General features: G+C 38.5%; 2 protein-coding genes across 3 annotated transcripts; both read right to left on the bottom strand.

Annotated features, from left to right (window-relative positions):
* Nucleotides 1-40: 40 nt before the first annotated feature.
* Nucleotides 41-2749, bottom strand: LOC125228174 (phosphatidylinositol N-acetylglucosaminyltransferase subunit P). Of its 2 annotated transcripts, none has more exons than XM_048132633.1 (3): nt 2580-2749; nt 882-1021; nt 41-793 (listed from the first exon to the last, which is right to left on the bottom strand). In XM_048132633.1, the coding sequence occupies exon 3, from the start codon at nt 674-676 to the stop codon at nt 203-205; it is 474 nt and encodes a 157-aa protein (XP_047988590.1). In that variant the 5' UTR covers nt 677-793; nt 882-1021; nt 2580-2749; the 3' UTR covers nt 41-202. The 2 variants fall into 2 exon arrangements, with proteins under 2 accessions (XP_047988590.1, XP_047988588.1); XM_048132631.1 differs by having other exon boundaries at nt 893-1021; nt 2580-2748.
* Nucleotides 2750-3907: 1158 nt separating this feature from the next.
* On the bottom strand, nt 3908-27107 carry LOC125227919 (vigilin). Its single transcript, XM_048132325.1, has 19 exons — nt 27050-27107; nt 26908-26974; nt 25205-25466; nt 22933-23148; nt 22236-22442; nt 20147-20362; nt 19408-19591; nt 18380-18510; nt 17645-17828; nt 16738-17471; nt 16010-16232; nt 15356-15642; nt 14596-14838; nt 12893-13030; nt 10703-10797; nt 7428-7641; nt 5478-5690; nt 5239-5291; nt 3908-5203 (listed from the first exon to the last, which is right to left on the bottom strand). Exons 3-19 carry the CDS (start codon nt 25418-25420, stop codon nt 4993-4995), a joined length of 3765 nt encoding a protein of 1254 aa, XP_047988282.1. The 5' UTR covers nt 25421-25466; nt 26908-26974; nt 27050-27107; the 3' UTR covers nt 3908-4992.
* Between the last annotated feature and the right edge of the window lie 3 nt (nt 27108-27110).

The following is a 27110-nucleotide window of genomic DNA, read 5'->3' as shown; positions in this document are numbered from 1 at the left end:
ATTTGCATTTATGTCAGAAGTATATAAATGAAACAGTAAATTGTTCACAAAACATGTAGGGTTATTCTCAGTAAGTACTATATACCTCCAGCCGTTAGTATACCTTATGTTAATGGTATAGAGTTTACTGGCATTTTTGGGTTTCTCAGTGTTTAACTGGGAATAACCCTGCATTTACTTTACAATGCAACTTTATTCATAGTCACCTATTTAAATACAGTTTCTTGCACACATAGCGAATGTCCAGGTCATGCAGATGAGGCACAGAATTTTCTTTAATCTCACTATCAGTAACAAAGTATCTGTTTTTGAAACAACTCTCCTTTGCTGTACAAACACAAGTGTCTGGCACTTTGAAATTAGTATCAGTTTTTGTAACAAAATAACTAGAATGAGGATCTGTTATAGTATTTATGCTGTCTATGTTACTGGTCATGCACCAATTAATACTAGGATATATAAAAAATACAAATAATGTAAGAGTTACTAAACATTGAATTGGAACTGCTGTGGCCCAATATTTTTGCGGGTAATAGTATATATTTAAGTAATTGAGATACTCATCGGGAACAAAGGCCCAAATACAATATATTGCAAGTACTGTTTTGCTGAACAAGTACATAAAAAATCCATATAAAGATCTTGCAGGTGTTGGAGCTGGTGTATGTTCCGGCATGTTAGAACTTTTCAATTGTTTTCAAACTGGTTAAATGTTTTTGTTATAAGAATAACATTCTTGAGCATAGAATTAGCAGATACTCTCAATCTTTTCAAATCCTGTCCATATAAATTTCTGTAACAAAAAACAGATTAAAAGTAACTTTTTGTTGTTTCTATTTAGGTCCTCAGTACTATGTAGTGATTAAAAAATACTAACGCACTTAGCACTTACATTACAAGGCATTCATTATTTGTCGAAATATTCCTTGCAACTCCACTCCCTTTCAATTCTTTGTCGACATTCAAAACATCACAAGCCAGTGTGGCATACTCGGCTGATTGAAATGGTATTGTCAAACATCTGAAAAAGTATTATTGAATTGGATATTTTTCTTAGGGTTAACATGGTTAGGACAGTGTTTATTCAGTTATATTACATAGTATCTCTACTTCTTATTTGTTTTAGTATAGTTAATTGTTTTTATATGCGGACTTCGTTACTCTCTTCTAGGGATGGGCCGAATATTCGGTATTCGGCAAGTTTTTCAATGTTCGTATTCGGCCGAATAGTTGGGTCACATTCGGCAATGTGAATGCTTTGGCATGCGCGGATCAGGGGGGGGTCATGGGGGTCACTAATTGCATACAAATAGAATACCCCCCCTGGGGCCCCGGGCCTTTACCACGTGAGCACGTGAATAAACTGGATCCGCTTGAAACAAAGTAAATAAATAGCGTAAGTTGTTTCGTAATTCATCACATAATGACATCCTATTTATGCATTCTAAGGAACTACCAAAGGGAGTTAAAAATGCGTAAAATATTAAATACCTACAATAATTTTGTATGAAAGTAATAATAACGTATCTTAAGAAACGAAAACCAAAATGTTCTTATGCACTAAATTATAGGAACATTAACATAAATGTGTACCCAATACCCATTACCAATCATTGAAACGTTTTTAACTTAAGTCAGGATTTAAAATCTGGCTCAACCGAATATTCGGCCGAATGTTCGGTTCGGTAACAGCTGAACTGAATGTTCGGCCGAATATTCGTATTTGGCAAAGTCCGTATTCGGCCCATCTCTACTCTCTTCTATAAAAGTTAAATATGTAAATATTTGAATGCAAGATGGGATCATTAAAAATACTTAGTGACCGGAGTGGTAATGCAGGTCTATGGTTTAAGCCATAATTATCTTTCCATAACATCACTTTTTTGTTCGGATTTTTTTTTACTTGAAGGAACATGACACACTGAAAAAATTTTTTCACACAACATTGGGACACATTTTTTCATGTATGTGGCTTAAAAGTATAAACGATTCTGAGTTAAATGAGCCTAAAATGACACATGAGAATTTTTTTTCCAAAAAACACTCTTTTATTAAAACCCATTTTCATTTCAACTGATTCTTGCGAGATGTAGTAATTCTATGATGATATGTTTTTGTTAAACAACTTTTTGGATATTGTTTACAAAGCGGAATTTGCCATAATGCCATAACGGACTTCAGCGGTATTACAATGTATCAAGTGTATGGAGCTTAAAATAATGACTGATAAAAAAAGATGAAGTAGTTACTTTTACATTTTCTAATCATATCGCGAAGCCTACAACTCACACAGCTACTAGTTTAGCTAGCGTTTTATTTAAGCGTTAAGATAACTTATCCAACATTTAGCTTTATATTCAGTTAGACTTCAGAGACAGCAAAGTATTTTAGAGATTGCACTCACAAATATTTTTTTGTGTTCATACCTTGTGAACTAGAAATTAGAACGAATAATCCAAACTTACAAACTATGTATTATTAATATTCTTTTTTTTTCTAGAATTGTATGAATTATTTTAATTGCACGAAACTAACCTAATCTTGATTTGAATAAGTTTAAATGTTAAGGATATACATACACATTTGTATCAGGGCACTGTTCTTGCATTTTAACTGGTGTTAGTAAAATATAAATTGGTACCAATAAATATATTTCATAGTCTGAAACTATTGCATTAATTATTTTTACATTTAAATCTACAAGTTCAAATTAAATCCATTTACAATTACAATACAATCTGACTGTCCTGTCAGTGTCAAGCTTCTGTCACTTATCAAAGATTTTTTTTATGGCAATACAGGGAACGTACGTTAGGCTGGCTACAGACATGTCGTGTACATGCTACGAATATTAAAAGCCCCAACCAGCCCTAACACCGCGTTGTTCGCTATGGACTTACGTCGTCGCCTTTTTAGCCGGTGGACAACTCTGTATGGGAAGTTGTCGATTTTAAACATGTACACAACATGACAAGAAAAGAGTAGAAATTAAAAAGTTGCAACATCAACGCGTTGTCTCGTTTTCTCACACGTATTGAAGAAAGGGACGAGACAACGATGTTGCCACTTTTTAATTTCTTCTCTTTTTGCCAAGCTGTATTGATTGTAATGATTGTAATCAATGAGTAAATTTAATTTAGTTGGTCTGTGATTGTAAATGCGTTGATCTGTCATTCCGTATGGAAAAGTCTGATGATGGATGTCAGGGTTTCATTTATGGAGTGTAGAAAGAAGAGTGTAGTTTCTTTCTACACTCCATAATTTCCATTACCATATATTGACATCAGCACGTAGTGTGGGACTTAGGGGGTGATACGGTTATATAACCGTTGTTTTAAGAATCCTCTGAACCGCCTTGCTATGCTATCTTATACTAACACGGCTAATTTTCATAACACGTTGGATAATTTTAAGTATTAAAAGCTATTCCTATTTAATCTAAACCTGTTATATAACCGTATCACTCCCTAAGTCCCACACTACGTGCTGATGTCAATATATGGTAATGGAAATTATGGAGTGTAGAAAGAAACTACACTCTTCTTTCTACACTCCATAAATGAAACCCTGACATCCATCATCAGACTTTTCCATACGGAATGACAGATCAACGCATTACAATCACAGACCAACTAAATTAAATTTACTCATTGATTACAATCAATACAGCTTGGCAAAAAAGAGAAGAAATTAAAAAGTAACGTATATACGTTTATGATGTTGTATGACTTGTATATCTAATCAGTAGCATTGATGTAATCTAATAATAACTATACCCCATATATCATTTCGCTTACTTCTATAATTATAATATAATATGAACTATTATGAATAAATACATATATGAATATACCGCATCATCATCAATGATCTATCAGCTATAGGTATTATTGAAAGCAAACACTACTTCAATTCTTGTAAAAGATTTATTAATATATTTCAAACACAATTTGCTATGTACAAATTACTTTGTAAAAATATTCATTCTCGAGTTTTATTTTACTGATTCATTTTATTGTTATAGGCAACACTTATAAAACATAGTATAGAAAAAAATAAGATTTGAAAATTATTATGAAAAAAATAGACTTTTTATTATAATTTTAAACAATAAGTACACAGAAACATTAAATTATGCACTCAACTAGGACAAAATACGAAATGTATGGTAAGGATCCTCCAGAACGACGCGAGTAAGAAACTTATGAAATATTGTATGAATAAGTAGACTATTGACAGGTTTAGATTAAATAGGAATAGCTTTTAATACTTAAAATTATCCAACGTGTTATGAAAATTAGCCGTGTTAGTATAAGATAGCATAGCAAGGCGGTTCAGAGGATTCTTAAAACAAAATGGGTATATTTCGTATATCAGAATAGATAAATTAACAACTTAGTCAAATGGCATCTTCCATAAAAACATTACATGGTATATAGTTCATTAAAAATAACATCATGCGTACACGAATACGTTTCAATAATAACTAATCGATCAGCCAATTTCGTTGCTATAGTTCGGAACGAAAATGAATTATCGGAAAATGCAGCAATCTCACTGGACGCGTAAAAATAGATTGTCGCCTAAATAATGACAGCTAATCTATCTAACAAGTGAACCGTCATATCCCGGCGGCCGCGCAGTCGAAATAGGCCGGCCGACCGATCGCGTCGCGGCCCGCACACCTCGGGGAACCGATCACTCTATCTCCTCTCATAATGATCGATAATTAATAATAATGATCGTTCTATATTATGAACAAAAATACATAATTTTATGTAAATATATAACATTCGATCATATAAGTCACGCTCCTTCTTCGTGTAAATCTTTTTAGAACAAAAAATTTCCGCTCCCCGCGGCGACGCGGAGGCGGAGCGCGCGCGTGAAACATAACCGCGCAACAATTTCGAGGAGGCCCCGGCCGCGACGGCGGTCACCGGCGCAAAGGAGCGTAACCGATATGAGGTCGGGCGGTGGAGTCGGACGGCACTAGCGGCGCGGGCCCCACGCGGCCGGCGAGGCGTGCGGCGCGGCGGCGGCGGCGGTGGCACCGGCGGCGGCGCGGGGAGCGCCCGGCATGGTGGGGAAGTCCCGCGTGGACGCCGTGTCGGGCGCGCGCTGCTCCCACGGCCCGCCCTTCACCACGAACCCGGCCGCCGGCGCGCCGCCCGCCGCCGCCCCCGCCCCCGCCGGCGCGCGGCGGCCGCGGCCGGCTCGCTGGCCAGCGCCTCGCCGAAGTCGAGGGACGGCGCCGAGGGCCGCGTGTAACGGTCTGCGACGTCTTGCAACTGTGGGGTGAAAATTATACCATTACATCTCGTCCCGGCTTTTAAAAGTATTCACTGATTATTGTATTTCGATTATTACATTTATCGTTTTCCTGAAGCGGTAGGAACCGGTTAACGATAACGGTGTGGGCGCTTAAATAACTTAAGTGGCAGCACTATCTGTACGAAATACCGAAACGAACTTACGTATTCCTCGGCCACGTTGAGCAGGTGGTCCTTGGCGTCGAGCACGTTGTCCTCGTCGCCGGTGATGACGACGATGCTGTCGTCGCCCTGGCGCGGGAAGCGGATGTCCACCTTGTACTCGTCCATGATCTTGCGGATGTTCTTGCCGCGCTGCCCGATCAGCCGCCTGTGGACTCGTGGGTCGATGTCGACTTCTTCGCGGTATTGGTTGTCCTAATGGGGGAATTACTGATTAGGTTACTTCTTAAAATTATCGCTGGATCATCACATACAGTTAAAGAATACTTTATGTGCATTTTTTGATAACTAACGTTTGATTCCAACATTCTTGTGAATTTGAGTAGTTTTCTTTAACAAAGCCTACAGAATATCTACTACCGAGTGATGTTTACCGTTATAGTGCATAATTTGCATAAAGTGCATAATTTGTACAAAACTAGTATTGAGTTAGGTTTGCTTGCGCATTTGCATCATACTATACATTCTTGTAAGTGACTGTACTCGAAGTAGTTGCTGTTTTATTTTTTTTCCCCTCACTAGCTCGGAAACACGTGTTTTGTCCTTTAATACTAGCGGGTAAAAACGCATTTTATCCACTAGTGGTTAAAGTAATTTGACCTTGAATAAAGACAAAATAACCGCTTTAAAATTGACAAAAGTACCTAGTAATAAAGATAATTTACCACCTGTGGAACTACTGGAAACAGTGATAAACGCATTTTTTGCGTTGTAGTTTCCTCGCTATAGTGAGGGGAAAAGTTTTGTGTTACACTCTGGTGCAAATGTATTTTAATTCTCGTGTGTTAAAAAACTCGCAAGTTCAGGATTCTATTCTCGAACCACTCGCTTCGCTCGTGGTTCAACTATAGGATCCTTTCACTTGCTCGTTTTTCAATTCCACATTCGGCGTTAAAATACAACTTTGCACCCTTGTATAACAAATAACTATTGTTATACCCGAGGAGCAAGGGAGTGATTCCAATATTGAACCGCGAGCGTAGCGAGTGGTTCAAAAAGTGGAATCTTGAGCGTTGCGAGGGTATCAGGGCACGAAGGTTAAACAAACTTTGCCACCGAGTGAAACAAAATTTTTCACCTCACCTACACGAACAAGATACTGACTATAAAACATGAAAATAAATGAAATCCATCAATTTATTCAATATTTATGGTTCTCATCATTTATACGTAAAATCTAGCAGCCAGATTAAGACATCGAGTTAAAATTTGTATGAAATTACTTAAGGTTAATCATTAATTACTCAAGGTTAGCTGGAAGAGATCCCTTATAGGGATAAGCTCGCCTTTCTATCTCTGTACCTACAAATTGTATATAAACTGTTGTACACAATAAAGTGATTTCTACTACTACTACTACTTTGCCCCCTTGTGGATAAAATGCAATTTTGCTATCTGTTCTCGAATGGCAAAGATAGTTATTTGTTATACAAGGGGGCAAAGTTGTATTTTAACGCCGAGTGTGGAATTGAAAAACGAGCAAGTGAAAGGATTATATAGTTGAACCACGAGCGAAGCGAGTGGTTCGAGAATAGAATCCTGAACTTGCGAGTTTTTCAACACACGAGAAGTAAAATACATTTGCACCCGAGTGTAACACAAAACTTTTCCCCTCAGTATAGCGAGGAAACTACAACGCAAAAAATGCGTTTATCACTGCTTCCAGTAGTTCCACAGGTGGTAAATCGTCTTTATTACTAGATTCACCTACTTTTATCAATTTTAAAGCAGTTAATTTGACTATATTCAAGGTCAAATTACTTTACCCACTAGTGGATAAAATGTGTTTTTACCCGCTGGTATTAAAGAACAAAACACGTGTTTCCGAGCTAGTGAGGGGAAAAAGCCTTTACCAGTTGGTGTGGTGAAAACGAATTTAAAATAAATAAACGAACTTAAAGTAAATGTTTAAGGATAAAGTTAGTATATTACCAGTTGGTGGACAATGGCCATGATGGCGTCCTTGGCCTGGTGCGCCTTGTCCTCGTAGCCCTGGATGGTGATGACGTCATCGTCGGGCTCGCCGCGCTTGGGCAGGTTGATCTGCACACCGTAGTCGGTGCGGATCTTGGTGATCACGACGCCGCTCTTGCCGATCACTAGCGGGTGGTATTCGGGGTCCACCTTGAACTTCAGCTCGTATGACCTGTTATGGACGTATTAGGTTAGATTATTGTCACGTCCTCGATAAGTCTGTTTTACGAAAGCGACTGCCACCTGACACTCCAGCCCAGGGGGAAAACTAGGCCGTAATGAAATTAGTAGTCGTTTCATTACAATTGGAGAATTAATTATCAGTACTTTCATAGAGCGCTGATAAATATAATATATCTAACTGAATAAGCCATTGTTACTTCCTTAAAAACATGTATATAGGTATAAATTTGCTGAAAAACCTATAAGAATAACTCCAATACACCTTTTACATACTTCATGTAGGTATATTTTCAACAATCAGCAGTAAATTTGTAACAATCAACGGCAGAAAGGTACCAAAGATTTCTAAATGTATTTTTATAATTACTAGCCCCGATGCATATGTTTTCGTCTAGTCAGACCGTTTTTTGAGGTTCTCCTTTTTTAGAAAAATAATGTCTTAGTTCGAAAATCACTAATGTTTAATACTAATACTAATCTAGTTTATTTTTTATGGCAGTATTGTACAATAACTCAATCTATATAATACATGACTGATGTAAGGCGGCCCAAGGAACTTACTAAGTTTTGATAATAAACTAAAAACAAATATTAAAGCCTATATCAGCAATTCCCGTTTAGTTTGTACATTTGGATCACGTCTCCGATTTGGATAAAAATTGGTAGGCTGATAGAGTCCGTGATGCTGAGCAAGATCCACTAGGTTTCCCAAAATGTCCTAGGTTGATTGTATGAAACTTTCCTTTTTTGTTACCGAAAATGTATAGAAATCTGGTAACAAAAAAGGAAGGTTTCATACAAACTACATAGGACATTTTGGGAAACCTAGTGGATCTTGCTCAGCATCACGGACTCTATTAGCCTACCAATTTTTATCCAAATCGGAGACGTGATCCAAATGTACAAACTAAACGGGAATTGCTCATATGCAGTACTGCTATAGGAGAGGAGAACGTGATTAAAACAACATTTTTTAAAGTTCTTTTTTTTTACAATATAAGTCACATGCAACTTTATTTTACAAGCAAAATAAACTATATTAGAGTACTCTTAAGATCAAATTAAATTATTTCATAGGAAATATAAGCCTTCGGTAATTGTGTCATATACTTGAAATTTTCGACCCTTGCCGCCGTCACCAGTTGGCCGAGTGGTTCAGGCATCCGTGGCTATAACGGAGTACGCTGGTTCGAATCCAGCATTGGACACTTGGAGGCCTTGGTCATGTTTTCTTTGTATATGACATTTATTTCAGTTTATATTAGAGTACTTTTACAATTCTCACTACTAGGTCGTGATATAACTACATGTGTAAACGTTATTAGAATAAACAAAATATTTCTGTATTACTAGACGAACTCTTCTGCATCGGGGCTAGTATTAGGTATGTATTCATCAAAACAAAGAAAAAAAAACAATGGTTACGAAATGGAAGTGAAGATAGAATTATAAAATTATGCAGAATGTTTCATTATACGGCCCTAATCCATATGTATGAGGGCAAAGACGACACTCGCGCAATTTGACGTCCACTTCAAATAAACGTTTGTCACGACGCGCAATTGTAAGTTATGAGAAGCCGTTAGTAACACACGGGTACAAATAATGTGCAAAGCCTTGAATACTGAAAGGATTTTTTAAAGGATATACCATACAACATTTTTTAACAAGTCCGCAGCCAGCTCGTTTATTCTCATTTGATAATAACTTATCTGAAACTTTCTAGATACTTACGACAGGCATAATATATATCAATATTAATGCATGTAATTAGATTACTGTTGCTACAGTGCGCGAGTATGGTTAGTAGCATGAGACTGATATTTAGTTAATCTTCCTTGCATCGTCCCAGGGTTTGTCGAGGCACTCTTTTATAAAAATACGGAACCCTAAAAAATAACTGCCGTCTGACTTTCCACCCAATAGCCCCTATTGGGATTTTAACCCGGTTCCTTCAAAAATTGGTGTGACGGAATTATTGGATGCCATCTTGCAGTCGTTGGTATTATGATTCGGTCAAGTTGTGTTCGAATGTATGGGAAATTAAAAAAAAAATCCAGCAAAATGTTAATGTAGTATGGTACCTTAGGGTAAGGTGCTTTGCGCACACTAGCGTCCCCTACCGTCCCCCTGACGCAACACCCCCTTTTACCACGAAATAGGTCCCGGTTTACGGTTTTTCTTCATTTTTGAGAAAAGTATCAGAGTTAGGAAAAAGTGTCTATGAAAGAATTAATTCTTATTTTAATTTTGAACAAAAAAGGTTATATGCATTTTTTGTAGCACTTACCATTATTCGTGCACTAGCTTGTTGAAGTTCGATATAACTCAGTACTTAATGAAATAGTAATATGTTTATTGGTGGTTTAATTTCAGAATTTTGTCAAAGTTTATCAAGCTACTAGTTTTTGCCCTTCTGAAGTACCGTTTTACCAAGTTTCAAGCCTGTAGCTTCAAATAAAACTTATTCCCCATACAAACTTCAGCCAGCCTCATTTAAACTCTCTTAAAGGATAAAAATCCAAAAACGCTGAAATTAGTTTCTTTCCATTTTAATTTTACCTTTATAGTCTTTATACGAAGTTTGAAGCTCTTATTCTCAAAATAAAGGTAGATCCTCATACGTATTTTGGACACCCATTTCACCCCTTAGGGGATGAATTTTGAATATTCCTTCCTTAGCGGGTTCGTAGACCTTATAAGTAACTTACGTACCAAATTTCGATTCTCTAGCATCAGCAGTTTGGGCTTTACCTTGATTTAAGTCAGTCAGTCACTCAGAACTTTGCCTTTTATACATATAATAATATAGATAACATGAAAATAGTGAACGATATCAAACAATATTATATGACCTTTCTTATTGGGAATTTCATGAGCATTATAAAATGTTTTTTTTTTTTTTTTTTTGCGTCAGGTGGGGGGGGGGGGGGGGGTGCTAGTGTGCGCAAAGCACCTTACCCTAATGTATCAAACCGCATTTCTTTTTTCAAAAACACAGTTTGACCGAATCAATCAATAAGTGGTTTTATGTGTGTACGTGTACGTACCTCAAAGCTCTGTCTTCCTTTTCTTTTTCCATCTCGACGATTTTCTCAGCAAGGGCTTCTTTCGCTTTTCCAACATTTGTAGGCGTCCCAGTTACCTATTTGATATAAAAAAGAATATAATTATTGAATAGTTTGAAGTACCTAATCAATACCAGAGCAATTCTTATTTACGGTTAAAGATTATTTATTCCCATAAGAATTACAAATTCACTTACATGAGAATATCTTACTACTTAACTTAATTCTAGTTCAACGCACAGTGCTTAATTAAGTTATTCCTTAAATAACAATTCAATATTTAATATAAAATCGATACATATGTAGGTAATTGTAAAAAGCGACATGCGAACAAGTTTAGTTGCTGTGCAGCGGCTCAGCGCCAAGCGCTCGGCGATAAGGCGGCGATAATTCTTATTTATATTTAGATAATCTCGAAAAATACTTTAACGATTTCAATGATTATGATATTTGCTGTAAAGGGGTTTCAGGGGACGAAAATCTATCGATCGATGTATGATGTTCTCCCAAATAATTCAATTTAATACAAGTATAAAAAAACTTCTTAGAGAAATATTATGCTAATGTTATGCACCCCTGTTGTTGATAATATAAATTTAAAGATGTTGTGTGAAAGTATGGAGCTCTGACATGTAGGTATGTTACTTAATATTCAATTTTAGTGATCAAAACTTGTCTTGCTTTGTTGAGTAGGACCTTGGGCCCTGACCTTCGTGTAACGTGTGACAGTCGGTATGTAATAATCTAATGAATAAAGTAGTTAAAAATAAACAATTACATACGACCGTCATCAAATACGAAATACCTCAACACGCCTTCTATGTCCAAAACGTTTCACCATTCTGTTAACATGTTGTATCATGTTCTGTCATAAATATATACACCGTGTTTCACTTAACACTAAAAACCTGAAAACAGTTTGTTCAGAATCGAGAGTAGAATCGATTGAGCTATATCTTGATGGGGGTAATATTTTTATTTAAATTAGTTTTATTAGTTATTTTTTACGTGCCCATTCTATTGTACTCGTAATACAACATTGTGTATATCGCATTGCTAGAGGTTGTTTACGTTTTTCAGTATTTAGGGGTATTAATACTGGCTGGTTACTTGAACGATTATTTTTTCCGCTACTAGTTTGACGTTGTTTGTCAGTTTAATCTTAATGTTTATCATAAGTCATAACAAATTGAACTCGTACCTAATTACAACCTTGTCATTTTGAATATTGGGTTTAAATTTGCTTACTGCGATTACCTGTCCAATTTGAAGTTTACTGTGACAAAGCTTTAAAGTGTTTTACAGTGACATCTTAGCTGCCTATTGGTAAACCTTATGTCGTTGCAGTAACGTACACAATTAAATAGTCTTATGGTTTATGATGGTAGTTAGCAATTATTTTATTGAGTGTAGAGCTAAAAGTCAAGTAGAGCTGTACAGAAAATTAAAAATTAAATTAAAAAAAAGTAACGATCAGATTAAAAGATGAATACTCTAGATGAGTTTAAAAAAATAAAAATCAGTTGGGGTGTCTGAGGTTTTGAGTGATACCGGAAACACGTTGTATTAAACAACATACTGATGATCCTAATAACAATTATCAATGCTTTTGCATATCTTCGTCTCTTAACTTTTGGAAACGTCTGACGCGTTAATTGCTGGAAAAATCTGAGAGAATTCTAATATGACACAATTACCAAGGAACAAGGGTCAAGGAAAATATATCAATAGAGAAGTTTTTGGACAAAGCTTCTCACGGATTTTATCTTGTACTTTTGACGAAGCCGCAATCAGTAGCCCGAATATCAATGTAATTTAGAGAAAGTTTGTTGCAGATGCCGTTTTGTACTGTGAATTTGACGAAGCTTGCGATGTGGATTCAGATGATGGTTTATATAGTCTGTCAAGCTTTTTCCGTCAAAGCGACCAATTAAAAAAAAAAGGCGATATTCTTTACTCCCAATTTGAATTTCGCGCCTTTTCGAATGTCAAATTTGTTTGTCCGAAAATAGCAGTAGCGGCTGGTCCATACAAGCCGATTCCCACCGGCTTGCCTAAAATTGATTACCTACTAGTAAAGTACCTAATATTAAGGTAGGTTTCTTTTTGCTCAGTGTTGCCTAGCAGAAATATTCACCAGCCGCCACTGGAAAATAGGGTGTAGTAACCTACCTTGACGATATCAGAGGACTCATCGTTGGGCGGCAGCAGGATGTGGACGTCGTAAGTCTGCATGAGCTCGCGTCGCTTCTGACCCGCCAGTAGCCTGTGCAGGTCGTTCGGGACTTCCACGTCGATGGTGATGGGGACCTGATTATACAACTCTCGTTAATACCTTAAGGCTCTCTCTTGTGTTAGTAAACCAAAGAGGATCGAGTATTATAGAGAGTTACTCTCAAAGTAAGGCCTGATTTAGACGGCGTGCAAACTCGCATGCGATTTTAGTTACAATGCGGGCTCTTTAAGTTACATACAATTTTGCACAGCTGTCAATACCGCAATGTAATAAAACTCGTATGCGAGTTCTCGTACCGTCTAAATGGGCTCTAAAAATGTGTAATCACAGTACATAGACTGCCATCTCTCGACACAAGCTTAAAACTTTTGAACCTCAGTTTTGACAATTTGGCCCATATTGTTAGCTTGATATGTGTTAAAATTTCAAATATTAATATTAGCGCCATCTAGGCCACCGTACCTTTTTCTCTAGGGCTTTGAGGTACGTTTTTTTCAGACTTTATCCGTCTATACGGAGTTACATATGTCTTTGAGTGAACTCAGCTCTTTGTGTATAGTAATTAAGCTATTGTCGAATAATATACACTTAAATACCTACAACATTACATTCGGGAACAATTGTGATAAAACTACATTGTATTTAATAACTTTTTGCTGGTTATTATGATATGGACTCAACATACATAATATATTATACCTACTATTTAACACATACATATTTTACACGGAGATTGAGATAGAAAAGCATGCAATTTGCCTTATCAAGTCATAACATATTTTATAAATGGAAAAATTGATTGTTAAAACTCAAATAAACTAAACCTCATTAACATAAACTGCTGGTAATGAGCTTAATTTACTGTGTTTGAAATTAATTATTTATTCATTGATTCAACGGAAAAAGTTGATAACATTTATTTTGTTTTTCTCTGATTTACGAATATTATATTATAGAGTATGTACAATTATGATCATATTACTCACGACGAAATGAAGAATTTATTATTCATCTGTATCAATACTAAGTATATAAAGTTACGTATAAACCGATTGTGTAAACAACTAGTAGGTACAGCGACAGTTGCAGCTCAACCGAGATGGAGAATCAAAACAACAAATTTGCTGTTTTTTTATGGGATATGGCACTAGGTAAGCTATCACTGCCGCCCATGGACACCCGAAACACCAGAAGCGTACCGTATACAAAATACTAGAAATAGGCTAGAAGAGTTCATTTGTGTCTTTGTGTAGCAAAAGAGCCCTTCTACTTATTGCATGGTGAGCTATGGAAAACTAAATATCGCTTGACAAGGCTGCTGAGATAACCCAACAGCAGTGGTCAGATACACTTGAATGCCTTCTTGGCAGCATCACAGTTGCCGGGGCGGCCTAAGATAATGATGTCGTTAGCGGCGTGCTCGTCGTCCGTTGCGCACTTAGGGAACTATCTGCACGTCGAAATATACCGTGAAGTCTAATTTTGGTATGACGTTACCTGTTCGAGGAGCGCCTCACAGTTTTCTGAGGATGACGTCGTCGGTCGTCGCCGTTGCGCACAGAATATCGGTACCCTCGGCTGTGTAACTTGATCTACACGTCGAACTGACTGTGAAGTTTAGACCTTGGTATGATGTTACCTGTTCGAGCAGCGCCTTCTTGGCAGCCTCGCAGTTCTCCGGGCGGCCGGTGATGCGGATGACGTCGTTGGCGGCGTGCTCGTCGTCGCCGTTGCGCACGGGGATGTCGGCGCCCTCGGCCGTGTCTCGCTCGGGGAACTTGATCTGCACGTCGAACTCGGCGGTGATGTCCTTGACCTTGGTGCCGCGAGCGCCCATCACTGTTCTGTGGTGCCTTTGCGGAATCACGCACTCGATCGTGACCTGTGTGGAAAAATAATTTGATTAGTCGTTGGTAAGTGACCTATGGTGCTCATAAGGTACTTACTCGTATGCATCAAATCCTGAGAAACGTCGAAACAAGACGAGCTTCATTTTTTTAAATAAATTATCATTTATGGACTATGTAGAGTTCGAAGTACTGATTAGCATTCAAATCTTCAATGATCTCATCGATTATCTTGCTTTGAGCACGACGCGAACGCTATTAACACACTGGCGAGAGGACCAACCTCAAGTTTTATTAATTCAAATATAGACATCATCTCTAGAGATTGAACCGACCTTGGCTTCCAAATCCTCGATGATCTCATGGATCCTCTGCTTAGCGGTTTCAATGCAGTCCTTAGGTCCCTTCAGCACGACGCGATCACTGTTGACTTCCTGTCGCGAGAAGGAGATCTGCACGCCGCCGCAGTCGTCAGCGATGCGGCGCAGCACATCGCCGCGGCGGTAACCGACCCCTAGTTTTATAAATTCTCACGAGCGTTAGAGTTTGTACCTTGGCTTCCAAATCCTCAATGATCTCATTGATCCTCTGCTTAGCGGCCTCGATGCAGTCCTTGGGCCCCTTGAGCACGACGCGGTCGCTATTGACTCCCTGCCGCGGGAAGGAGATCTGCACGCCGCCGCAGTCGTCGGCGATGCGGCGCAGCACCTCGCCGCGGCGCGCCACGAAGTGCCGGTGGTGGCGCGGCGCGACCGCCATCTCGCTCTCCGACACGTTGCTGATCTCGGCCACCGCCGCTTCCAGCTGCTTGCGGGCGGCTTCCACTTGTTCTTCGCGACCTGTGACAAAAATGTACAAGGGCTCATTTACATGTCTATACAACATTTCCGATGTCATCATATGTGGCTTTCTATCACGCAAAGGTCCGTTATTTCTGAAATTCCAGTATAAATTTTGATGAAATGGGTATCATTGCATAAAACATGGAGGACCCGTCTGATAAGGCTTGTGACGCCGTGTGCGAATAAATGGTTTCTATCATGAAAATGCGTGATTTAGTATCCTTATGCTATGATTGGTTGGATTTGGTAAATCTACGCGTTATCGTGATTGACACGATCTGTACACAAGCTTTAGGATAGCGTATAGCGACATCTACCAGCAGACTGTTTTGTGGTATGGGCAATTTGTATTGTCTGAACTCACCGATGATGAAGATGGCTTCCTTATCCTCATCCTTGTCGGTGGGGAAGATGATGCGCGCGCCGGTGTGCTCGCGGATTTTGCGAATGTTCGCGCCGCTCTTGCCGATCAGGAATTTGTGGTGTTCGGCGCGAGCGCGCACGGTGGCCGTGTGAGATGTGAGCTCGCGTTCGGACGCGTGTGCGAGCAACTGCGCTTTAGCTTTTTCTACGTCTTCACCTGGCCCCTGGGAGCAAGAATGTTACATTTACATAAGTGAATTGATAATTTTGTGTAATAACAAGGAGTTTTCGAATAAATGCATAAAGACACTAGGTTTCATTTTCTTTTAAGGAAAATGTATCAGGTATCATTAATATATAGTGACTTCAAAGTTGTGCCACACATTTGTAACCATAGAAATGAGAGTTTTTTCCTTTATGTTTAGCCACATATCACGAACTGATCTTATTGTTGCTGGTACAGTTCTTTCAAAATGAGATATATTTACAATTTAAGTAATAATGTACATAAATTCTTCTATGAATATCCTAATATTATCATGCGAAAAAGTAAAACGAGTTTGAACTGTAGTTCGATGGTGTGGCAGCGTGACGAAAAATGCGGGATAGAAAAACCCATGGATATACGTAATGCCTCGCCACGCTCTATCGCCTAGCTATGTCGCAAGGCTTTAGCGCTACAATACAAAAAGATATCGACGTAAACAGTGAGATAACGGTGAAAGTTACCTTAATAATGACTTTGTCGCTGTCACTGTCTGCGGCAGGGAACTTGATGAGCACACCGCCGCATTCCTCCATGATCGAGTGAATGAGTTTGCCACCGGCACCGATCAGCGAGTTGTAGTACTTAGGTGGGATCGTCACTTCCTCAGTAACTACGTTCGCCTTCTCGTTGTGTATCTGTTGGATCTTCTTCACCGCTTCCTCCACGTTCTCTCGCTTGCCGCGCACCGTGATGACGTCACTGTCGTCCCCTTCGGCCGGCAGGTCAATCTGTGTCAGCGTCTCGTCCCGGATCTTTCTCAGGTTAGCACCTCCCTTCCCGATGATAAACTTATGGAACTGCTTAAAGATTGGCACTTCTTGGACGTATGACGATTCTGCGATTTCTTTGATTAGCTTGTTAAGGTGCTTCTCGCATTTCTCGATGTCTTCCTGGGGTCCTCTCAGTTTGATTGGACTCCTCTTTTGTCCCTGGTCGGGTAAAGTGATCAGCACGCGCTCGAATTTCTCACGGATTTCTTTAATTCTGTCCCCTCTTACTCCAATAAGGGATTTAATATACCTATGGTCAACATATACTTCTTTTGACCTTTCATTTTCTAATTTCATAACCATTTCTCTTAACTTCCTCTCTGCGTCAGCTACCCCTTGATGGCTGCCTTCAATACGAATTACATTGTTTCCTTCTGCTTCAATAATATTAATAACTACACCAGTCTCATCCTTCAGTCTGTTAACTGAAAATAAAATAAAATAATCATGGTGTAATTTGCTAACTTAATAAAAAAAGTTAATATTAACAATAGGGATACGTCTGTTTTCTAAATGAAAATGACAAAGTAGCTGTCACTGTCACATGTCTGTTATGAATATTATACAAAAAATAAGCGTACAATGTTTGAAAACTTACTGTTAGCTCCACTTTTGCCAATAATGTGTTTGAAGAACTTGGGGTCGACCGAGAGCTCCACGTAAGTGAGCGTGGCGATCAAGTTCTTGACGAAGTCGTTGAGCTCCACCTGCGCGCGCTCCACCTCCTCCGGGGGTCCGTCGATCTTCACCTTGTCCTCGGAATGCGTAATGTCAACGTGCACCTATAAAATAAACATATTATTGTACAAATTTAGGACAATTCATTATTTAATTTTCTGGATTGGCATGGCTACTGATGTATATATATATATATATATATATCCTGTGCTTTTTCAGTTCAGTTATTTTTTATACATATTGTTCATATTGGGTTAAATTGTGGCGTAGGCGAGAGGCTGGCAACCTGTCACTGCAATGTCACAGTTTCGTTTTCTTTCAACCCCTTATTTGCCAAGAGTGGCACTGACACTTGAGTAGTTTCATGTGCTCTGCCTACCCCTGCATGGGATATAGGCGTGATTGTATGTATGTATACTGTTCATAATACTTTTTAAGTATGGGTAAAGATCGAAAAAGTTTAAATAATTTTCACTACCTACTAATTTGCTTACTATCAAAAGTTAATCGTTTAATTAGAATTAATGGGTGTGTTCTGCATGTATGTTCTTGTCTAACAGACAAAACTGCAAGTTTATATTTGAGACAGGAACAATAAAAACTACGATGAGGCGCAAGTACCTTTTATTGGCTTGTTCGTCAGTATGAAACGTACCTTAGAGAAGTCTTGAGTAATCTTTTTAATGTTCGAGCCATTCTTTCCGATGATGTATTTGTGTATCCACGTGGGAGCGTCAACTGTTGCCGTTTTCACTGAGTTAGCCTTTTCGCACACCTTCGATAAAGCTGTGAAAGAGATTTTCATTTAGTAAGCTAGTATTTTGTAAGTTGAGATAAAATAAGCAAGTACCAAATCGTCAGTTGTCAAATTTGTAATATAAACCTTTTAACCACTTAGCATTTTTCATTGAGTGTGCTTGGTACCGGCGCCGGTTTTTTCTTATATTTCAAAATCAGCCGCTTACTTTCCAATATGAGCTGCTTAGTATTATCAGACTACGGCGGTTAAAAGGTTAATAACACGATTGCGGTGACGTCAAGTCAAGTCAGAGAATATGTTTCGTGGAATAATTAATTAGTCACGGTACCATGTCAATGGAATGCAAATCGACCGGTATTGAATCGATTGATCGAGCATACCAATTGATTTATGAAAATTACAAACATGTAAGTAGGTACTTCCAGTCCGCTTAAAACATAATATATGCACAAATCTGCAAGTGCAAGTACTTAGTAGTAAAAATCTGAATTTGTATAATGGAAATGTAATTACTGGTCAGGAAGTCATAACGCATAAATTGGATTAATTAAATCAGTTGTCATTGTTACGAACATCATAGACTTGCGTCATTCAATATGGCAGATGCAGTTGAATTGTTTTAGAGTAAACAGATCGCGCCAGATACTCGTATATAACGCATTGAATAGAAATCCAATACGATTTCTAGTCATATAAATGCCGCTTAAAATCGTACTATATAAGTAGCCTTTTAGTACGAATAGGTTGGGCGCATGCGATAGGCGCCGAGGCAAGCTTAAGTTTTAGACTACAGCAGCGAGTTAGTAACTCACCCAGGCCTTGCAATATTGACTTGGATCTCCTGGGTGGTGGTGCCGCAGTTGCTAATCGCGTCCTTGTGCTGAGCACCGCACTTCCTTCAGGTAGTAACGTAATTAACTCACCAAGGCCGATCTTGTTGTGAGGTCCGTGCAGGGTGATGGTGCCGGTGGGTGAGTCTGGCGGCGGCATCTCGACGGAGACGCCGGTCTCCTTGAGGATCTCCTGGATGGTGGTGCCGCGGGCACCGATCACGTACTTGTGCTGAGACTTTGGCACTTCTACGCGAACGGTCGAGCATTTCTTGGCCTGTTGAAAATACATTAATTTTTTTAGGAGGTATGAAATAGATTGAAATTATCACAATAGGTATCTTTACTCGCTGTCATTGATTACAGTATGTAAGAAAAACCATGCCCCCAATAAAAGTACCATTTGTTCTCTCAATCACTCAGCAATCTGTGTCTTAGCAGCCAGCACTCTGTTTTCCTCGCCAGCGATCACGATTTCCTCACTCTGTGTGGAGGCGGGCGGCATATGAACGCGATCTGCGTACCGGGGCCCATTTTTCAAAACTGAAAGATACAAGTTACAAGCGGTAGTCTCTTTCCAACTTGTCATATTAGACATTGACTACCACATGTAAATTGTAGCTTGTAGCTTCGAGAAATGGGCCCCAGGCTGTGAATGAAGTGGTGACAAATGTATACATACCATGTCCTCAGTGATCTGCTCAATCTGTGTCTTAGCACTCCGTTCTTCTCGCCAGCGACGATGATCTCCTCGCTTAGCGTGGAGGCGGGGGGCATGCGAACGCGATTTCTATACGGGCTCTGAATGAAATGTAGATAAATGTATACATACCATGTCCTCAGCGATCTGCTCAATCTGTGCCTTAGCGGCCAGCACTCCGTTCTTCTCGCCGGCGACGACGATCTCCTCGCTCTGCGTGGAGGCGGGCGGGATGTGGATGCGCGCGCCGGTCTCGGCCGTGAGCGCGGCCACGCGCTCGCCGTACGGACCCTGGATGAACGGGTGGTAGATCTTCGGGACGGTGATCCTTTCGAACGCCTTGCGAGACTGTAAAACAAATAGATTGAGTAACAGAGCTAGTGAAAGGTATGGAATTGCTTAGGCTTTAAATGACAACTACAATGAAATATTGTATTGGGTTGGTAAGAAAGTAATGAGCGATCGATTGATTTCCACATAAAATTTTTGAGAGAGTTCTAGAATCTTCTATGGTCGAAAGTATATAAAGGGCGAGTCGCACAGTTTCTCGTCAGTCATTCACTAGCTGTCGCCGAGCTAATATAAGGAAGAAAATGGACGAATTAAAAGTGCATGTAAGGCATTGCTTACTATAAGAATTTCAGTCTGGCCATTCAGCCGCCGAAGCAGTGCGTAATATATGTCAGCGTGTTGCTCCTGAAGTTGTGTCTGAGGCCACGGCGAAACGATGGTTCCAGTGGTTTCGTAGTGGCGACTTTTCATTATCAGATCAACCTAAGTCTGGTCGACCGGTGAAGATTGATGTAGCCAAATTAAAAACCTTAATTGAAGGAGATCCGAGGCTAACGAGTCGTACTCTTGCTACCGAGTTAGGCTGCTCTCATGTCACCATAGAAACACATTTACACGAGTTGGGAAAAAACTACAAATACAGTGTTTGGATACCGCACGAACTTGATAGAGATCAACTAAACCGCCGTGCCGATATCTGCATACAACTTCTGTCTTTTCGCCGCACATTCAACTGGTTGGACCATCTTATCACTGGAGATGAAAAATGGGTCTTATATATAAATCACACACGCAAACGTCAGTGGCTAGCTCCAAACGAAAAAGGAATAGAGGCACCAAAAACAGCCTCACCAGAAAAAAGTTATGCTGTCCGTTTGGTGGGATATTCATGGTATTATTCACTGGGAACTCCTACCAAGTGGAATGACTGTTACCGCATCAGTATACTGTAATCAGCTTGAAAATTTAAACCAAAAAATCTGTCAGAATCGTCCACAGCATGCTAAAGTTTTTTTCTTACACGACAATGCTCGCCCACACATTGCAAAAGTGACTCGGCTAAAGCTATTGGAGCTGGGTTGGAAAGTGATACCTCATCCACCGTACTCTCCAGACTTGGCACCTACGGATTACGCATTGTTCAGATCGCTAAGCAATGCCTTGAATGAAAAAAAGTTCGATGATCAAGCCCATCTACGACAGTACATAGCCGAGTTTTTTTGAATCTAAACCTAATAACTTCTTCGCCGATGCTATTCATTCTTTACCAGAACGATGGAGACAAGTAGTAGATAACGAAGGCCGTTATATTTTTGATAAATGATTAAAATAATAAATTAAATAAAAATTACAATATTGGTTATGATTCGCTCATTACTTTCTTACCAACCCAATATATGATGGAATTCAAACATGTAGCTCGATATACTGTGCAGTTTGTTCCTAAGCATGTATCATTCAAAAATAACAAATTTGTATTTAAACTGAAATAAATGTCATATACAAAGAAAAAATTACCAAGGCCTCCAAGTGATAATTTAATTTGTTAATGAGGATAATTTAATTTGTTCTAAGAAATTCATATTTATCGAGTAGAGAACGCAAAAGTGTGTAAATGTTGTAGCAAAGCTAGTAAAGGGGTTCTCAATGATATTCAGTATGTATGTATGTATGTATATTTGCAAGTATTACACTAGCTTAACCTCTGACTCATCTATATGTATGCAGTTTGAGAACCTCTGGTGTAATTATTTATACCAAATAAAAACCAATAAACGAAAACTTCAGAAATATCATGATTGATTGATATGATAACTTAGCACTTAAACGGTCATGTGATGCTAAGATGAATATAAAAGTGATACTTTTGAACAACTTCTGAGTTACTTTACTATACTTGAAATAATTTCAAAAGTAACTGATTCCTCACCTGTTCCTCTGAGCAGACTCTGATCTCATGTTCAGCCTTCTCGATCCCCTCCTTGGTGCCGGTGATTGTGACGACCTCGCTGTTGTCGGCGATGGCGGGCACGCTGATCTTGGTGGCCGTCACCTTCTCCAGGTCCTTCAGCTTCTGGCCCTGCTTGCCGAGGATCCAGCGGTGGTGCTCCTTGGGAATCGAGATTTGCTTGCTAGCCTGGAAAAGTGGAAAGTAGGTATACATATAAGAAAATTATAGTACTGGCACTAAATTTAATAAAAAAATCATTGGGTGACAAACATTTACGTTCCGAGAAGACTAAAAAATTTGAGAAAAAGGTAAACAATTTGTAACTTTATATAAGATGCATTCATCCTGAAATGAGTTTATCCCAGTAAGCAGAAGTAACTTGAGCACTTGCCTTCATTCGAAACCGTTTTCTCTAGGTATACTTAGTGACAAACGAAATGAATAGATTTTCCTTAGGTTAAACTGGTTAAAGAAAAGAAAAATACATAATTTTTTTAGATGGTTAAAGTTTTTCTGCTGACATTTTTTACGGGTTTAAGTATTAGCCTTGAGCATAATTCTCTACCTCTACCGACAACTGGATACAGGCTTTATCAGTTACTACAACTGCCTGCCTGCTTTACAAATTATAATAATAATTATTATTATTGTTTATCGGTAGCTATTAATTAATTACCTGTTGTTGGAAATGGGTCAAGATCTTGCGACGCGCGTCGAGAACGGCGCTATGCTTCCCAGTCAGGAGGAACGTGAGGCTGCCGTCCTTGCTGGTAGATATCTCGATGTGGGCTCCGGTGTCCTTGGTGATGGCTTGACATGTACGCAACGATTCACCCTCGCCAAACGTGTTGGCGTTGTCGAGTTTCCGCTCTTCGTATGGCACGTGGAAAACCTACAAACAATGGGTACAATATTGTAGAATAGTCGGTACCCAATTACTCCAACGTTCTGCGACCACGGTGCAGAACTACCACATATTGTAAATCATAGAGTAGCCTATACATTACATACTATGCCTGCAACACTGTTTAGAGAGCCTACCACGAAACGAGTATTATTATTTGACTCTCTATCGCTAGAATACGCGAGAGTGATAAAGAGGCAGAAAAAGAAATTCCGATATTTGTGTTTCGCGGTAGGCCCTCAGTGTATGTGTTTGTTCTAGTGGCAATCTTTAGACAGTAATATTCCCTAAGGCCGTTTTCACATTATCCGATCCGATATCGGATGTCGGAAGGATTTCAATAGAAAAAATCCAAGATGGCGCCTGTAATGTATGGGATATCGGTCCGACATCCGATATCGGATCGGATAATGTGAAAACGCACTAAAGGTCATCTACACAAATTTTGCAAAACCAGGAGGATGGATTTTACCTACAAGCTACAGAGGTATTATTTATAACATAAGCTGCTTTCATTGCATAGATTTGGACGTCGATCGTGTATTAAATTTGTATGATATTCATGGCTAGATTACTATCATTGTCCCTATACCGTGCTACAAAGCAGATAACAATTGAGGCTACACTTGAATCAATTTATACACAGAAAGCGATACGGCAAAAATGCCGATGGCGCGAACGCGATTGATTATCATCTTTATTGCTTACACAAAAAACTTGTTTTCACTTGTCGTAAATCGCGCAAATGAAATTAAAATATCATAGTGATTACGTAAGCGTGTGAGCGGCGTGTCGGCGCTGCGCCCGGCACGTGGCGAAGCCGGTACCTCAAGTATTTCACTTTTTTTTCTTGTTCGATTGATATATACATACGAGCACAGAATATAGTGTCTTACAGCTATGTTTTATTATTTGAATATTTAATTTAGCCTGGCAGCTTGAACATGTCATGCACACTTAAAAGTCTTTGCTGCGGTGGCGTCGTTGATCGGGTCGCCACCTTCCCGAATAAAGGTTGAGGGAGGCGATGGCTGAGATACGCGTCATACTCGTGAACGGGTGCCGTCTGTGAAGACCGGTCTGTTTAAGCTTACTGGGGCTGTTATAACTTAGTAACTTTAATTCTAATTTTTATTAAATTAGGACACTTTGTTCGGTTGTCGTTTGTTTCCTTTCTTTTAGTGAATATTTTAAATATATGATTTTGACTCATGGAGACCATATACATCTCTAAGGAGAATTAGATTAAGTAGATATACATTTTATTTTTAGTTGTGACATTTAGAGTCATTTGCACCTCTAAAGTAATTTTAGACTTTTTTTTTTTGTATTTGTACTTTTTATATTAAAATTTAGTGTAGTTCTTGGTTGTAATTCGACATTTAGAGACCTTCTACATCTCTAATTAATTGTATAGAGTTAACTTTAGTTAGAACTTAGAATTAGTATATAATAGTATCAATTGTAATTTCAACTCAATTTTAAATATTTTTTTAAATACCTATGTACATGTGACGTGTAAAAGTGCCCCTGTGGCCTATTTGCTGAATAAATTATTTTGATTTTGATTTTGATCGATTCCTTCAAAAGTGATGGCCGAGAGTAACAATATTGACAATTTATAATAGAATAGAAAATATTTATTTAGCATAAAGATACATAATAAAAACAACAGGTAAGTAATAACTAGTACACCAAATAGGATGCCACTACTCCGCGTCTAATAGACACAGCACTGGTTTTCAGTGCACCCAGAATAGTCTACTATGCAGCAATGCATAGTAGATATAAAATATTTAAAATTTATGGTATATTATTAAACCTAGCCTATTAGTAGCTTTCCACCTTGAATTATAGATTAATGTCATTACGTATAAAGATTATCATTGGTTTCGGGGTTGGTTGTCAGGTACCCGAATGTCCCGCTATGGAGAACTAAAGTAAGATTTGTTTTTCTTTTTTTAGAAATGAGTATATTGCTACGCGCGCACTGCGGTGCAGCGAGTTGCTTAAAATAATTTAAACATATATAAGATATGATTACCTGGGTGTGCAGCGAGGAGCCAACACGCAGCTTGCTAGTAGCCTGCTGGATGTGGCGCTGCACCGGTGGCGCCGAGTGCGGCAGCGCCGGGAACAGGTCATCGTAGGCGTTCGCCCCGCTGTTCTCGTAGCCCACGTTGTTCATCTCTTCGCCGTGCGGAATCTCCGGGTGAACCGGCAACATATCCCCAACCATCATGGATTGCTGATGCATCATTTTCGTCTCCTCCAGCAGTCCTTGTTCGCGCCAAGTCGTTACAGTACTAAAGCAGAAAGACAATACAATTTATTGATGCAATTAAAACATAACCAAGGTCATACTGCTTTCTCATTTACATAAACTTAGTTTTAACAAGTGTAAAAGAGATGGCAAGATATCCTTGATTTTCAGTTTGCACAGTAGCCAGTACATTACAATGCATGCACATTAAAGCTTTACATCACCTGATGTTTGAACAACTGTTTAAATTAAATTACAATTATGTGAAAATAAAATATGTGATACCAATCGAAACACTATTTTGTGTGTCCTAAATGTATAACTCTGAAATTAATAGTAATTTCTTTAAAGTTTTATTTCAATGATATCTCATTTTATGATAGTTGCAAAAATATTCTAACACCATTTCTGAAAATGGTATATAAAGCATCATATAATGTATGTAATATACATACTCATATATATTTTTACATTTTTATTTGATGACCCTTCATCTTGGGTAGGACTATGGTTACATTGTGAACTTCATTATGTTACCCTTTGACTTTACAAGAGTATCTGATAACCCACATGTTATCAGTACATTATTACACTCAGAAGAAATGCAAGTAAAAAAGGTTTATCTCTAAACTTGATTTATGTCCAAGTAGATTTATGAACTGAATGTTGTTTCCAAGGCCTATTTTTTTTAAATTTATGAATTTATCAAATGGTTCTCATGGTTACACTTTACATTTAGTTTTGTTTTATCTATATAATTGTATTTGTCAAATATCTATGAAACCTTACAAGTGAAAGACTCAATTTCTACATAAACAGTAAATATTTCCCTAATTAAGTAATATGTGTTGTGTTCCCACAATGTCTTTAATTTACTAATTATGTATAATTAGACAGTAGAGATAAGAGGTGACATTATAAATGTATTATGATGTCATTTTTGTTTCCTTAGAGTCCAAACACATGCCTTTTTAACTAAAAACAAATGTAAACATGAGATTCAATAAAGTTGATGATAAGTTTCAAAGTCTAACAGTAAAGCTTTATTTATATATAAAATAAAATGCTTGAGTTCCTGGGTATGTATCTAATAACATAAGTTCAATTAACTAGATCACAAAAAGTAATGCAAAATGTGGTCTGAACATGCTGATATCTGCAGAACAGCATTTGCATTGATTGAAAGATAGTTACATGTGAAATAAGCCGCATGCAGAATTGAGTTAGGTATCTGATAAAAGTATACACGACATGGCACACATTCTTGTTGACATGCTTGTAGCATTTTACTTAGAACGACGTAATTAAGAAGAAGAGAAGTCAAGTAGGACATACAGTTAAACATACACACATTACTGGTCCACTGTACTACTTATATGAAATAATAAATATCAGCATCCCGAATTCGCGATAATACGTGTCACCTTCTTTCTCCCAACACATTTGACGTGGAACTCGTCACGATATAATAAGTCAAGACTTACCTAAAGTACTGTAGCCAATCAACCTGAAAGTTTATCCTGTAGACGCCAGGATCGGGTTTTCTCCTTCCTGTGCGAAAATTGATATCAAATTAATTAATTATTTCGAGGAAAACAAAAAATAATCTCCGCTTCACACACGTACCCTGTGCTGCAGCAAGTGAGCGAGCGAGAAAGATGTCAAAAATTCTGGAGTTGCCAACGCG

The sequence above is a fragment of the Leguminivora glycinivorella genome, chromosome 7 (genome assembly GCF_023078275.1).
Source record: "Leguminivora glycinivorella isolate SPB_JAAS2020 chromosome 7, LegGlyc_1.1, whole genome shotgun sequence".
In the NCBI taxonomy this organism is placed as follows: Eukaryota; Metazoa; Arthropoda; class Insecta; order Lepidoptera; family Tortricidae; genus Leguminivora; species Leguminivora glycinivorella.
The sequence above is the reverse complement of the archived record's forward strand: the minus strand, read 5'-3'. Positions and strand labels throughout refer to the sequence as shown.